Here is a 16,813-nt window from a genome sequence, read left to right as displayed (position 1 = left end):
GTTTTCTCAGATATAGCATAAATCAAACTAACATACATCAGTGTATTATTAATGTGCACACACACACACACACACACGCACGCACACACACACACACACACACACACACACACACACACACACACACACACACACACACACACACACACGTGTTACAATAAACAGCTCTTATGCTTCTGTATGATTCTCAGTGCTTTCCATTTGCGTGTCCACAGGTTGCTGTAAGTGGTGCTTGACTGCAGTTTGCTCTAATTTCAAGTGGTTTGCTGTCACAAAGCCAACAGGAAGTCCGGCCATGGTTGAGCCAACTGAAGATGGGTTGAAGGTGGCGTCCTCGTTTCCTCTGTGAGTGCGAGAGGACAGACAAAGCAAACACCATTTGGACAGCATTAAAATATTTACACTGATGATTAATGTTGTGTCTTTGCACCTGTAGCGATACATGTTGGAAAATGGAGACTTTAGCCACCAAGACTGACGTGCCTGGAAACTTCCCTGTGAGTACGCCCACAAAGACAGGAAACAGTTTAGCCACCGCGGTTAATCCTCCATCATCATCATCCAGTATTTTTCACATCTTTTCTTCTGCTGTTTCCCTTGTTGTCAGTCACGGGGTTTGTGACTGAAATGCGTGTGGTCGACGGGAAGCCTGACGAGTACGGCCTGAATCATTCCATCAACACCGGACGGAGTGAAACCTTTGTTGAAAACAGATTATATGGTAACGTTGCATTTAGCTTCAGTAAACTGTGAAGTTACAGCAGCAGATTTACATCACGTGGCTTCACAGGAAGTAGTCTGGACCTCAGCGCTGAGGTTCAAGCAGCTCTGCTTGCAGACGGCATCCTTCCTGAAAATGTTCTTCATCTTCCTCAAACCAGAACTTTTACATTGGTGCTGAAGTTCTATATAAAAACAGCCTGAAATACAAAGTGATGTTGTGCACTGATTACCTCACACTCTCCATGTTTCCTTCTACAGAGGAGTGTCCGCCTGAGTGTTTTGTCTGATCTGTTGTTGATCGTCTCATTGACACTGCATGCAGATCTGACACCAGGGCCCTGTTTCAGGAAGCCGGTTTAGAAAACTCAGTGTGAAAAACGATACGCAGGGTTGAGTAACCCCGAACTGTCCAACTCGGAATATTCGGTTTCAGAAAGGCTGATAACAATTAGTTCAGTCAACGCGGAGTTGCTTTAACCCCAAGTTAAGCGCGTGGACGAGGATACATAAAGCCCTGATAAGCGGAGCACAGATTAAGCGAGTCACCATGGAGACGGAGGGAAAGAAGGCGCGGTCAATGTATTTCACAGCGCTTGAGGCCGAAATTCTGATGGCAGCATATGCCGATAACATGCAAATTCCGCGGAAAAAAGTAACACAGCCACAGCTGCGAAAGACAGGGAGCATGCATGGCAAAACATAGCCGACAGAGTCAATGCGTGAGTGTTAATATAAACATTGATCTAGGGATTTCCACCCATTTAACACGTTATTTTATCATATGTTATTTTATTTGTTATTTTATACATTTTATTTTGTGATGTGATGTGAGCACAGGTGCAACCCAACAGGCCCCAAACGTTCCTGGCAGCAAGTAAAAATGAAATATAAAAATATAGTCCAAACAGGTAAGGTGTAATTGTATTATGAGCCATAGTGCTTGGTCTGTTTGTCCCATGTAAATCAATTGCAGTTAGAGGCTACATTAATTTTCTTTCTGTAAGCACTTATTGAAATTATCTGAGCACATTACAAGTACATATTTGCTTACTCTGTGTGCTCAAATGTGACCCGTTATAGCCAACAGAAAAAAAGCGGAGGCCCGAAAAACAGGTGGGGGTCCTCCACCACCACCACTCACAGAGGCTCAGCAGTTGGCCCTCAGCCAAAACAGTGGGCGCCCTGTGGCCGAAGGCATCTCTGCGGGGACATCCTCTGAGTCAATAACCCCGCAAGACACAAGTGCCTACATAGGGGGTAACTTCAAAATAATACATGATGTGCATACATCCTTTCTTCACAGTCACCTTTGCAGTGCTACTCATTCATTTGATAAACTCTTTACCATAATGGATTATTTTGTAGTGAAGTTATTTTCCTACTGATTTTGCCTTCCCTCAGCCTTGGTTGTCTTTGAGAGCATAATGACAATGAAGTGTAAGGTGATTGGTATGTTTGTTAATTGCCATTTGGTCCCTTGTAAGTTATAAGTGACCTGTATAAACCTCATATTCTATCAGTTGATGGTGATGGTGTACTGCATCTGGTGCAGCCTCCTGTTGAGCCAGACCAACATGCAGTTGTGAGTAATACTCCACAGATTATATGAGTTTACAGTAGAACAGCAATGTTGTTTATTTCTTTACTACAGGAAAATAATGAAGAAACATTGACAGCTGTTACAGAGGAGGAAGCAACAGAGACACTTTATGAGGTTTACATCTTTTAATACTTTGTGTACAGGAAATACAGGCGACCAATAAAGCCAGTTGAACAAAAAATCAGTTTATTCTTCTTTCAACATGTTGAGGTGATGGGTCAAAAGAAATGATTGTGACATATGGTGTCTCTGACTGCGCTTCCATCTTGTATGTCCGTGGGAGGGTCAGGATGTTCATGGTTTGGATCACTGCTGATGTTTGGTTCAGAAGGACAGTGTTCTCCTCTAATTGTGGCAATGTTGTGAAGAATCACACATGCCACAATAATGTCACATGCCCTTTCTGGGGTGACCCTGAGTCTTTGCAGGCACTGGAACCGGGCCTTAAGCATTCCGATAGTCATTTCAATTCTGGCTCTTGTCCTGCAATTAGCCAGATTATATCGCTGCTGTGGGCCCGGTTCAGGGTCAGGGTAAGGGGTAAGCAAATAGGGTAAACATGGATACCCCCTATCACCAAGCAAGTAGCCAGTGAACTCTCCTAAGACAGAAGGATACACTTCAGTTCAAATGTCCCTGAAGCAATTGGTCTTTATATATTTTAAAGTATTCTCAACTCACCATGTCCAAATTTTGTGCTCAGTGTACATTCACGGAATATTTGTGAGTCATGGACAGAGCCTGGCCACTTGGCTTCCACATTTGTGATAATGTTGGCAGCATCACATATGATCTTCACAGTGCAGAGAACACAAATTAGCATCCATTACTATAATGAAATAATTTGTTAGTTTGAAATGCTACAGGGAACTATGTACCTGTACATTAATGCTGTGGAAAGACTTCCTGTTCACATAGTCTCCTTCATTTACTGGAGGAGCAATGATTGGAATGTGAGTGCCATCTGTACAGCCAATCACGCCTGGGAACCCTGATAATAAATGTAAAATTTAAGTAGTAGTTCAAGTATCACCACATCATAAATTAAGTTTTGGTCATCCTGATACCTGCAATTTTGTGGCATCCCTCTTTGATGAATCTTGTGGGTCTATGACCGGGGAACACCACAAACGAGTACAGGAGACGTTTCAGTGCAACTGTAACATTCCTGACTGCCCGACAGACGGTAGCCTTGGAAACGTGCTCAGCGTCACCAATATTATACAGAAAGCTAATTAGTAAGAGTATTGTTACTCTCCGCAGGAGTAGTCCAGCAGTAGAAATCAGTCCAATAACAAGGTGTGTAACATCTAGCAGGGTGACAGAAAAACCCAGGGTAACTTCTAAGGACCTCAACGTCTCTCTCACATTGTGTTTTTAAACATGCTTCCATTTGTCACTGCAGTCTTTACTCTGAAATACAGGAAGAGAAATCATGGCTGAAACAATTTCTCATGAAACCAGGGGTGTGGTCCAACAGTCAGTTTGGTGAGGAAGGTTCCTAACTGAGAGAAGTGACCCAGAAGTATCTGTGTAGCAGCCACAATGAATCCAGATCATGAGCTTTATTAACTGATCAAAGTCTCTTCTTTCATCTTCTGTATCATTCAGTTTGCATTGGTAATGCCCATTATTGTAATGCTTTTTTAAGACCAGCAAAACTTTATTTCACTTTGGGTTAGCTGGGATAAGTGATGGATGGAGGGAATTTTACTTCAGCCACAGAAATCCTAAACAGGAAGGAGGAGCAGAGTTACAGTGGATCACTATCCAGCAGGGAAACAAGGTTTATTTCAATTTCTTGGCCATGAGTGAGATTTACTGAGTGGGCAAATTAGGGAGACGACACCATCAGATCCCGAGCCCTCCATGTGTTAATCAAGAGACGGCTGCTGTGCTACATCCATAAATAATGAATAAATTAGGAGCTAAAGCTGAAAGGACAGTTTATTTAAACCATCAGTGAAGATATTTAACATTTGAATTTTTTATTTAACATTTGCAAGATTCAATAACATAAAGAACCTGAACAAGAAAACATTTATGTGCATCAAAATACATTAAAACAAAAACTTTATAATAGGAAACAGTTTTCAACCAACTGATGAAAAGAAATCTAACCACTTGACATGAACTCTACAGTAGGACAGTTTTGAAAGCTTAAAATGGAACTAGGGGAAGAGTTTGATTCACAGCTGCCTCATCAGATTTTTACAGGAGATTCTATCTGAACTCTGTGGAGCCTGATCTCAAGCTTTTTGAGTCTGACACAGAAACCAGAGGATCTTTCTGTGTCTTCAGATTCACTGTGATCCAGTGATGGGAGTGATTTCAGCCCTGAGTGATCGCGCTGATGTTTGCACAGAGCAGACAATGAGGTGAATGTTTGGGCACATTGGTAACAGTGAAACAGTTTATTAGTAACGTGGGATCGTTTGTGTGCAGAGTATGATCTGAGATTCCTGAAGCTCTTGTCACACTGGTCACAGCTGTAGTTTCCTTCCATGTGTCCACGTTCATGAATGTTACGATTACCTGACTGTGAGAAGCTTCTCTCACAGTGTCTGCACTTGTGTGGTTTCTCTCCTGTGTGGACTCCTTTGTGTGATTTAAGCTCACCTGCAGTGGTGAAGGATGACCCACACTGATCACAGAGGTGCTTTTTAACCCCACTGTGAATCAGTTCATGTCGTTTTAACTCACTTGGTGTGGTGAAGCTTCTCCCACATTCTTTGCAGTATTTCAGTTTGTCTCCAGTGTGTCTACGTTGATGTACTTTTAGGGTCTTTTGCCGACTGAAAGTTTTTCCACAGAGGTCACAATGAAAGTCTTTCCCACCACCACAGTGATGACAGGGTTGAGAACTGGATCCATCTGTGTCGCTCTGCTTCTAAACAAAGACACAAAGACAGTGTAAGTCAGTCCTTCAACATTTGTATCCTGAACGTCGCCTGAAATAAAGAGCATCTCTGCAGACGTCCAACTACATTTGACTGTTTCAGTTAACACACTCAGTTTACTGGGCTGCAATAACTACAATACTACCACCATAATACTACAGTAATACTAAAATCATAACTGAAAGGAAAATCTGAATAATCACTCAGAGCTGCTTTTCCATGCAGTAGAATTGCTAACATGCTAACACAGTTTAATGAGCAGAGTTGTTCCAAACAGTCAGGCTAAAATGACAAGATAACAATATAAATACATACCTCACAGTAGCTGCACTTGTAGAGTCTCTTTCTGGTGTGGATCTGTTGGTGTTGTCTCAGGTCATGTGGAGCTTTAAAAGTCTTCTCACACAGGTCACATTCATAAGGTCTCTCCTCAGTGTGGGTAAACATGTGTTGTTGTAACTGTGCGTCTGTTGTAAAGTATTTGCCACACTGTTCACAGCAGTACACATCATGTCTGGTGTGAATGCGTAGGTGTGTATTTCGGTACCCTCTCTGGCTGAAAGTTTTTCCACAGATGTCACAGCTGTATGCCTTAATTCCAGAGTGGGTAACTAGATGCCTCTGTAAGCTGCTACTGTCAGTAAAAGCTCTGCCACACTGATCACAGCTGTACGCTTTAACTCCACTGTGGATGAGTTGGTGATTTTTTAGGGAACGCTTCAAGGAAAAAGGCTTTCCACACAAGTCACAGCTGAACGGTCTCTCTCCAGTGTGGATGACCTGATGCTGTTTTAGTGAAGCCTTCAGAGTAAACTCCATCCCACACTCATCACAGCTGTATGCCTTAATTCCAGAGTGGGTAACTAGATGACTCTGTAAGCTGCTACTGTGAGTAAAAGCTCTGCCACACTGATCACAGCTGTACGCTTTAACTCCACTGTGGATGAGTTGGTGTTGTTTTAGGGAACGCTTCAAGGAAAAAGACTTTCCACACAAGTCACAGCTGAACGGTCTCTCTCCAGTGTGGATGACCTGATGCTGTTTTAGTTTAGCCCTCACAGTAAAACCCTTCCCACACTCGTCACAGCTGTATGCCTTAATTCCAGAGTGGGTAACTAGATGCCTCTGTAAGCTGCTACTTTGAGTAAAAGCTCTGCCACACTGATCACAGCTGTATGCTTTAACTCCACTGTGGATGAGTTTGTGTGTTTTTAGGGAACGCTTCAAGGAAAAAGACTTTCCACACAAGTCACAGCTGAACGGTCTCTCTCCAGTGTGGATGACCTGATGCCGTTTTAGTGAAGCCCTCACAGTAAAACCCTTCCCACACTCGTCACAGGTGTGTTTTTTCTCTCCCTTTCTTCTGTGAGGTTTGTCGGCCTCCTGAGAGCGCTGACTTCTGGCTCCATGTTGGTCCTGCAGTGACAGAGATACAAACAGAGGCAGTGAGTGAAATGCAGTCGTGGAACAAACTCAACCTTCAAACTCCATTAACACTAGTTTTAAACCTGAAGGTGGAGCGTGGCACCAAACACCTTAAAGGTCTCTTATCCCCACCTGCTGGTAGTTCTAACACATTACATCCAACCTGCTGTTAAAGATAATTCATGACTGTTCAAACACTAAAATCATGCGCACACACACACACACACACACACACACACACACACACACACACACACACACACACACACACACACACACATTATTTTATAATTTAGATTATTTTGTTGTTTCCTATTACATATTTCTATAATTTGTATAGATTTATACAGAATTATTCAGTGATAATAAATCCTATGTTTGTTTATTCTAAAGGAACCCCGTTAGCTTCCACAACAGATGTTGCTCGTCTTCCGTCAAATACTCACATAAAATATTACACAATAAAGTGGATTCAAGATATCCACATAATTTCACTCTTACATCCACAGTGAGGTTTCACAATTGTTCAAATATAAGCAATCAATAATAATAATAATAATATCAATAACATTGAGGCACATTACACAAATTTCAAAAACAAATCATGTCTTACAATATTTACAACAACTAAAAGCTCTGTAAATCGGCTTTTAAGTGTTCATTGAAGTTTTGAATAATTCTCTAATTTTTTAAGGCAACTTATTCCACTTAAAAGTTGCTCTAAATGTAACAGTTTTACAAAACGTTACTTTTAACTCGAGCATTTACTAAATTGCAGCTTGTTGAAAACTGTGTAATATGATGATGTATTTCATCTGGATACTGCAGCTGAGCAGAATAAATGTGGTGTGTTTAACAGAATTGCTTTCTTTAGAACTACAAGTAAGCCATAGAATATTTTAGCCTGTACAGGAAGCCAAGAAAGGTTATTATGCATTTGATCAATATTAGTATAGTATGAACATCTTCACACTAATCTGGACGCCTTATTCTGGACTAACTGAAGTCTGTTAAGATCTGTCTTATTAGCTGCTGACCAAATGATTGAACAATACTCCAGATGAGACATTACTAGTGCATTAATGACATCTTTCATAATGAAGAAGTGATACACAAAGAGCATTTCATAGCCATAGCTATGCCTTGTCGGCAGAGTTATGTGACATTAGTGATGTTTGTACTTTCAGCGTTAACTTGCTTTTAAAGCCTTTAAAATATACGCCGTTCAATAGTCGACCTTAATCTGACAGAGAATGTGATGATTTTGTGGATAATTAAAGTCAGTCATATATCCACAAACACAACAAGCTGAAAGTCAGTGATGCTGCTCGGTTTGCAGTCCTGAACATCACGGCACAAGCAGGATTCACTGCACTGTTAATGTTAGCTGTGTTATATTGCTGCCTCTGTTCGCTGGTGTCGAGCCAAACGCACTTTAACGTGTGTTTGAACGAGCTGACGGTTCACTCGTTAAGCTGAAAGAAAGATGCTTTAATCACAGCAGTCACACATGTGTCCACTGCACCATCTGAAACTCTTCTTGTTTACACTCGTAATAACACAAACACTAAATCCTGCTTCTCTGTGCTGTTGTGTAGCAGTGTGTACACCTGAGACTGTCACCTGTCTGTCTGTCCTGCACTCTCTCTCTGTTTCTTTCTCTCTGATTGTGGAATAAAAGTATGAACATGTGTTTATAAGTTACACTTGTGTTTGAATCCTGCAGCTTATCACACATTTGATTTCCATGTGTGACGACTGCAAGTGTCCAGAGTGAGGACAGACTGAGGGAGCCACTGCTGCACATCATCTGTGAGGCTTTGCAGCCCTGATGATCCACCAGGACAAACTCAGCAGTGTGTGAGGAAGAGGAGGAGGAAGAGCCAGCAGCAGCTGACAGATGGAGAGAATAGACAGACTGTTCCCTGTTTGTGAAGGACTGCTAGGAAAGTTTAACATAACTGTCTGTGCTGAATCAGTCTTATTAGGTAATGTTCACATAATGTGATCATCCCAGTGTTTTCAGTGTGGGAGAAAGTACTCAGGGCCTTCAAGTTACACACTATGAAAGGCAGCAACAAGTTTAATGTTCAGAAACCTAAAGTCTGTATCAGCAGCAGAATGGAGCTAAAATAAATGTTGGTTTCAGTTCTATGAAGCTTTGAGTATTTTGGATCAGTAGCTGCTGTGTTTGTTGCATCATATTGCTGTAACTGTTTATATGCTTTATATATTCTGAGCTAAGTTGATCTATAGTGTTACATGATACACTCTCAGAAATAGAGAGAGAACAAGGAGAGAGAAGAGAGAAGAACATTTTTGGTCTTTAAATATTTGGTCTATAGGAACATACTGGTCTTTAAAAGTCCAGAAATGCCCCTTTAAAGGTTCAATTTGAAATAAAGTACAAATCTGTATTATGAAAACTTAAGCAGCAACTTCTCCAGGTTCCAATATTTATGCAATTCTCAAACCTTTTGGCCACGACTGTATAACCTCTTCTGAAGTTTAGTGGCTATTATACATGGTTATGCTCAGGATGTGTCGGCCAGTTTCCACTGGAAACGCCTTTTGGTTAAACTGTCAGCGAGGAATTTGCATTTGCACTGTTACATTTTTATATAACTTTAATGCACATAAGCAACAGCTGCTTGTTTCAGTGAAAATACATTGATGGGTTTTTAATAAAGTTGTGCAGCTGTAAAGTATTTTGTCTGGTGTCAATTCTATCGTCAGCTACATCGTTATGGCAAATGTTCAAATGTATATGGTGATAAATATCTTTGGTCATATGGTCCTGCTCTGTCTGTCACCTTCTGTGTTGAGCTCATTGTTTCCTCTGTAGTGGCTGAGCTGAGTCCAAGTAGCTGAAAATGTTCCTCTGCTGCTCCGTCAGACTCTCCTCCTCCTGCTGATCAGCTGGGACACAAAACAGATCTTTGTTAGGCTCCACACTGCACTGAAGAGTCAAAGTGTCTCATATGTTCATCTGACAAGTAAAAGAACACATGTTTGTTTCCCGAGGTGGGCAACTTGTTGGAAACAAACACAAAAGGTTTGAGCACTGATACCTGCCATTGCTGGCATTGAAAGATGCAACGCCAGCAATGTGGATTGTCAAGACTCAAACCAATCATCAAGCAAAGACAACAGGGATCATTTGTTTCTGTTTATTTAGCATTCACAGCATTTGTAGTTGCCTTCTGTGCAGGGGAAGTCCACGCACACTGTGTGGTACCGCCATCCGCAGAAGTTGCATTCAACCTCTGTAAGAGAAACGAGATTGTCTGAGACTGAAATGATATTCACTAAAGAAGTGGTGATTTGTAAAACTTCACATTTTGATCCGGGACGTACTCTGCATGAAAACAAGCGCTCACTCTTCCTGCTCAACAGATGACAAGGGCGGAGCCTTATACCACGTGATACAGAAGCTGTGCCGTGTGATGCTAAAATTAGCAGGGAAACAACAACGGAGAGCACGTCAGGGATGACGAGAAAGTGACAGGAGAAAATCCGTCCCGGTCAACCACCCAAACATCAATATACACGTCGAACTCCCGCAGGCACAAAGACATTACGGAGGCTATCACTTATCACCTGACCAAAGATATGGCTCCATCAACACTGTGCAAAACGAGGGATTTAGGAAAACGATCAACACCCTAGACAAACGCTACACAGTGCCGTCCCGCAACTATTTTTCTATTGTTGCACTACCTGCTCTGTACACGCAGCGTCGAGCAACGGTGGAGACGGAATTTCAAGCAGGACAACATTTTGCTGCAACAACAAAACGAGAGACATTTGTTGTTTTATGTTTATTTATTGTTATGAGAGAATCATGATCTCAATTCTAAGCCAAAAAATCGTGATTCTCATTTTATGCAAAATCGTGCAGCCCTAACATTAACACAAAACTATTGTTTCACCAGAGAAACACACATGAAGAGAGAGAGAGAGACAATAACAGCTACCAAACAGTCGTCATAATTCGTCACACAATGAGAAAAGGACAAATCAACAAGTAACAATGACTAATTAATATTAAAATCTGTAACATAATGTATTGTTTGGAGTTTAGTCTGATTGGTTCAGGATGAGCTGCCATTATCCAATCACACGTCTGCTTACCTGCATCTTTTCTCTTTTTTCTAACCTGAGCACCTGATGGCTTTGAACTTTTGTTGTCCATCTTCCATTGGTTTGAATTTTGCGCTCCAGTACAAACACAAATCCCCCAACCCGAGGATCAGCACAATTAACCTAACAGACCTACACCTTAGTTCACAGATTCACTTTGTCTAAGGTTGATTTCTGGGATTTCACACAACCCAGGATTCAGATCGTGAATCCATGATGGGCTTGGATTTACATCATTATAAATGAAATGTGCTCTACTTGGAAGCAGCCGGCCCCGCCCCTTTTGACGGGTTGTGTGAGACTTTAAATCATCAAACTGTAAATTATAAATTTAAATTGTTATTGATCCTTTACCCCGAGTCCTAAAGTGTAGATTTATTTTCTTACTCTTCTTATATTTATTGTTTGTTTACTTGCACCGCTGTAACTGCAGCCTCGTCGTCTCGTCTCTCTATATGCTGGACTGTCTGTAGCGGAGATGACAATAAAGTTTACTTTGACTTCAGCAGCGCGCAGGCGCACCGAGGGCTCTCGCGCTCACTTTATAGAATTTAGAAAAAACATCGGTGCAGATTATAAGTCTGTATCATAATATCTGTTTGTTGTGTTGTTTTTATTTTGTTTTGCAAGTTGGTTATTAGATGCCGCTCCAGCCAGCCAGAGACTCCCCGCCGCCCCGCCCTCTCCTCCCTGTGCCGCCAGCAGCAGGCGCACCTCGCAAACGGAGGGCGCCCTTACTCCCAGCAAATGGCTGATAGAAAACCGATCGGTGCCTACGAATTTCCCAATATGCGCTGGCATGACGTCGGGGAAGCATGGGTACAACCGATTATTTTATTTTTTTTCTTGCCAATGCCCGTGATGCCCCCCCCACCACGATGCATTCTATTGGTTTGCACACTTACACACACCCAGCTGTGGTTTCCGGTTTTGCTGGACTCTGGAGAGCCCCGCCTTTAACGCTCTTCTCTCACAGAGAGCAACAGAAAACTTGGAAAAACTCCAGATTGACTGAACTCAGTTCAAAGTTACCTTGACACCTTTAGATGTGAGACGTAGTGATGGTCCGCTTGAAGCTGACGCTCCGGTGCGTGTGTCAGAAAGATCAACGCGCTGCTTCAGAAGCACCGTGTCGAGGCTTGATCCGTTTGGCCAGAGTCACGTGATCAGTGACGTCTGAAGCTTCGTTTAGAACGTACCTTTTTTTAAATCGAACTTTATTGAAACACATTGAGTATACAACATACAAACAGATGAAGTTTACAAAAGAACAGAACATGAACATACAGAACCAGGAGTAAAAAAATGATGATATGAGTAGGCGAAAAAAATCAACATATTGTAACGTGCAGTGGAGATGAAGCCAGCCGCGGAGGTGTGCAGGTGGATAGCGAATGAGCAACAGCTTCTGACTTTCCAAAAAGTACTCATTTATTTACAATATCAAAAATAAAAGTGCTACCTCTACCACACATTACTAAAGAGCACACTAGTCCGCGTACACACGGGAGCATCCATTACAGGAGGAGTGCGAAGAAGAACAAAAAGGGGGTGACACCAGTCGTGAGACAGGAGGCGCCGCCATGTGGTGATACACTGCATTACAATAGCAACTGTTACATAGTCCCCCCCTGGTGAGAAAAAGGCTGTCCTCAGCCGTACACAGCTGAAAAAGCACACACCACACCTAACAGTACCCTATACATAGAGGTTACAGCTAAGATTGGTGCACACACACAGGGCAAAAGACCATTTAAAAATGAAATTGGTGAAAATAAGACGAATATGTACAGTGGAAAATCAGTTTTCTTAGTTTTTTTTCACTTTTTTTTTGTTCTTATTTTTTTTCTAAGTAAATGCCAAGAATGAACCTGTTAAGGTTCAAAATTGAGGAGGGAGAGTACAAACCACCCATGGTCCAGAAGGTCTTGGTCCAACAATGATTTTAATGAACACACGTGTGGGAAGACACTCTGTACGCAGACAGCCAGTAGTCCTCGACTTAATCAAAGCATGAACAGATATTTTATAGCATCAGGGTTTGTTTACTGACGCCCCTTCATGCGTCACAGATACATTTTATACATAGATCAGATCAACACCAACAATGGCTTTTCACCCAGAAGATCATCTTCTATTTTCATGGCTGGTACTTTCCGTTCTTATCTTAAAGTAGATTGTTCCTCTTTCTTGCCGAGACAACAAGGACGGTTCCTCTTTTACCGAGACACTTTTGCAGTTACAACCAGACATGACTAATCTCTCCTCTAAATAAATTTAACTCATGTGTGTGTGTGTCACGACCTCACATGCTCTTTGTGTCACCTCTTCACCTACTGTCTGTGTCTCGTCCTCAAATGCTCTTTCTCAATTCACCTGTTGCACTTCTGACCTTTTACCAGACCAGAGGCTCACTGAGACTATGTGTATGTCTTCTACTAAATAAATGTTTTAACCAAGAACCTCTACTTAAAAGCTTAATATAAAATGATCTGATATATAAGTGTTTTGTAAGCATGTATTGCAATTCCTTCTATGGCTCCAAGTCACTTGCACAATAGATTGTCCGAACATCGCGCCGAACAAAGCTTCCGACCCCCAATTAATTGACCGAGCTCCAACTCTTTAATAAGCACAGATATGCATTGTGTATAAAATAGTCATAACTGCTTAAGGCCTTCTTAAAGCTGTCTGTTACATTGTTAAAGCCTCGTCTTAGCCTGCTGCTCAAAATAACTTCCTGCTTCTGCAAACTCTCTGCAAGCCTGTTTCCTGTCCTGTTACTTTTAGCCTTTCTGAAAGACACACTGTTTAACCCCTGAATGCAATATCAACTCCAGATTATATTATTAATGCAATGGTACTGATGACAATTATTTAACAATAGCAGTAAAATAATTTCCCTGCTCCACACTCCCTCTCTCGACCTCTGGAACACCAGAGGTCGCAATACATTGTGTCCTCGCTCAAACCCTCTCTAGCCGTCCTCTGGCTCAACCAGCTCCCATTCGAGAACACTCCATGTGTAAGCTTTGGTTTTCTCGGTCCCTCTCTGGTGGGTCAGCAGGCCTCGAGATCTCCAGGATCCTCGCCCCTCCTGTGGTCGCTGAGATCTTCTGCAAAGGAAACAAAACACCTTTTCCTGCATCTCCCTAACTTATCCTATCTGGGACTCTTTAATCAAAAGCATGATCCTAATTATGCTCTTAACTTATTGACTTGTATTTATATATATATTCTTCAACGTTACTCATCACCTTAAAACTCTTTAAGCCCTGCTTTTACGTCCGGTTGCTCGCTCTATTTTTCCCTTATCTGATCATCAACATCCTGTGCACAAATTGTCGCTGCTGCAAGTTCCTCTACTCTAAAAGATCCAAAAGAAAACAACCACTTTAATCAATTCAGTTTAAGCATATAAGCAATTACTCCTGTATACATTTCATCATAGCTAAATGCTGCCTTGAAACAACTCCTATGTGTTAACTTCATTTTAACCTCACATTTCCTATGTTATAACCCGTTTTTGGTATAGCCTTTTTATTTCATTTTGCTCCTTTTAATGTAACAATACCTTCTAATTCTAGTTTATCAGACTTAACCAAAATATATGCTTTCCTTCCTCTTTGGTCCTTCTTTAAGTTCAGTCAAAAAGCTAAATGAATTTGAGGCCTTTTGCCTGGAATCAATACTGTCATGTGTGTTTCTGTGTAATATCTGTCTGTGTAAGCCTACATTATAACCACTACTTCTAGAAATCAAAAAGAACTCAAAGCTGTTCTACCCCTTCAACCCCCACTAATTTTCCCTCTAAGAATTATTCACAGCTTTGAAAAACCGGCATTGTATCTTCTAAACAGGATTCAGTTCTGTCATGGTCCTGGGCCATGTTGGCCCAGTATTCTTGGTTCCTTGTATTTTCGCTCCTTATTTAGGCCAGGTTTTCTTACGTGTCCTGTTGTGGTGTTCCCTAAGTGTTTTTTCCCTTTGTGACTCTTACCCCCTTGTGCCCCTCTGTGTATTTATGAGCTCTCGTCTCTCTTTGTGTTTATTCCATGTTTCCCCCAGCCTGTTATGTCTGTGTTCTCCCCGTGCTTTCTCTCCTCCTGTCTGAACCTCTGTGTACTTCCTGTTTTACTTTGACAGTCTCTCGTCAGTATGCGTAATGTTGTGTTCACTCCTGCCCTGTCTCGTTATGTTTATCAGTGTCACCTGTGTTCCCCACCTGTGTGTAATCTCCCTGTGTTCTCTGGGTGTATTTAAGTTGTGTCTTCTGTTATGGTAGTTGCTGGTTCGTCTGTGTTGTTTCCCCTCGGTCTCCCTGCGTCCCTTGTGTATTTCCCCGGACCTCCCTGCATCCTCGTTTCTGGTTTGTGTTATTAGCTTACCCAGTTTAGGTTTCCGGTTTCTTGTTTTTCCACCAGTGCTGTTTTGTGCCCAACCTTGTAAATAAATATTCACCTGCACCAGAGCTGCCGCCTTTTGGGTCCTTTTCTACAACTCCACACGGCTTGCCTCGCAAACCGTGACAAGTTCACTTTAATCCTTTAACCTTAACTTAAAAATAACAGTTTCAGTTTTACCATATCCAAATGATCAAAAACCCCAAAAGTCCTAAAATGATCCTAAATTATTAAACAATTAAATTATTAAACCCTAAACCCCCTTTATCTTGATACATTTCATGTGTCAAGATACTATACAAAACTTAAAAATGCTCAGTTTTCCCCACTCATGATCCAATCTATGTCATAAAAATAAACTTAAAACAGAACAGTTATCAGTCATGTGTTTCTTCAATTAATGGTAACTGAGTTACATCAAAAATGTTTCCCCTTTAGCATTTGGCATTCTCCCAACAATATACTATAATCCCATAATCTAACCCCAGTCAACAAAACAAAACAGAAATTTTCTCTGGTAAAAGCAAATTGTTTGTCCACATTTATTCATCCTCACATTCACTCACACATTCACACCATGTATTTGCTGATAGTGGAGCTTCCCGCGTCAGATTCTCCACCCTCAGCAAAATGAGCTCAGTCATTTTTATTTTCCATAGGAAAATATTTCTTTATGCTTTTGGACTGGATTGACTCGCATAAAATCCTTTTTACAGGGACTTACGACCTGAATTGTCCCCAGGTAGCTTTTCCTCAGCCAATTGTAATCTGGAAAGCCGCCTTATATTTGCTCTTCCCGAGAATTTTCAGCGCCGTTATTCACTGTTGCAGGCCTGCTTAAAACAGAAATGGAAAAATAGAGCTGATTGTTAGCTCATAAAAACAAAACAAAATCACCTGACAGGTTTTCTTTAAGTGCACTGTTACAAAATAATGGGCCCAATTTTTAGACATGTCCATGTTTCCTAAAACTCCCTCTATTAAAAACAAAAACAACAACCCAAACCTAACTGACAGAATCAACCCATCACCACAACAACCTCAACAACCTTAAACACACAAGTCTTGCCACCACATAATTTCACCTCCTCAATACACCGAAAGTCTCATTAAAACCACACAATTTGCACACAAAAATCACCCCCTTATGCTCTGTAACATACTTAAATTCAGCATAAAACATAACCCCCCTTACAACAACGTATAATCACTAAACTATAAATTATTTCCTACCCAAATCTGCACTCCTCTTGTCTGCCGTGCTTCCTCTCCTGAAAGTCACTTCCTCAGTCACACACACACACACACAGGAAGCTCCTCCGTCACCACTCACTTCAGCTAATTTGCATACTGAGTCATCTCTCAATGAGTTGCTGTAACAACAGAAACATATGTTTAAACATTACCACCTTATTAAATTATTTTATTTCTTTCTACAGTGATCACTACTTGATCACTCAGTACGAGAGCACTCCTAAGTCACTCTTTTAAAACTACTTTAATCACTTTTTGTTTACATAACTCACTCCCTTTGTCATATGGCTTCTTCTATTCCTCAATTACAAACACAAATGTATTTTATTAAACATTCACACCATTGTATCATTCATACAAAATAG

The 16,813-nt window shown here is 41.3% G+C and overlaps 1 protein-coding gene and 2 long non-coding RNA genes across 3 annotated transcripts in view; 1 reads left to right on the top strand and 2 right to left on the bottom strand.

Moving 5' to 3' along the window:
• The window catches only part of LOC309702355 (uncharacterized protein), a 249,516-nt gene extending 248,605 nt beyond the window's left edge, over nucleotides 1-911 (top strand). The window contains exons 2-4 of the mRNA XM_082527049.1: nucleotides 216-345; nucleotides 437-497; nucleotides 608-911. Coding sequence (XP_082383175.1) covers nucleotides 216-345; nucleotides 437-497; nucleotides 608-622 — 206 coding nt within the window. The 3' untranslated portion in view covers nucleotides 623-911. The remainder of the gene's footprint in view (nucleotides 1-215; nucleotides 346-436; nucleotides 498-607) is intronic.
• A 4,183-nt stretch (nucleotides 912-5,094) lies between these two features.
• Nucleotides 5,095-5,933, bottom strand: LOC309702528. Its single transcript, XR_014275592.1, has 2 exons — nucleotides 5,539-5,933; nucleotides 5,095-5,213 (listed from the first exon to the last, which is right to left on the bottom strand). It is a non-coding gene; the product is annotated as an uncharacterized lncRNA (long non-coding RNA).
• Nucleotides 5,934-5,982: 49 nt separating this feature from the next.
• Nucleotides 5,983-11,948, bottom strand: LOC309702500. Its single transcript, XR_014275562.1, has 3 exons — nucleotides 11,824-11,948; nucleotides 9,462-9,567; nucleotides 5,983-6,639 (listed from the first exon to the last, which is right to left on the bottom strand). It is a non-coding gene; the product is annotated as an uncharacterized lncRNA (long non-coding RNA).
• Nucleotides 11,949-16,813: the final 4,865 nt, after the last annotated feature.

Source organism: Aulonocara stuartgranti, assembly GCF_965226115.1.
Source record: "Aulonocara stuartgranti genome assembly, chromosome: 3".
Lineage (NCBI taxonomy): Eukaryota > Metazoa > Chordata > Actinopteri > Cichliformes > Cichlidae > Aulonocara > Aulonocara stuartgranti.
Note: the sequence above shows the minus strand (reverse complement) of the source record. Positions and strands in the feature narration are given on the sequence as shown.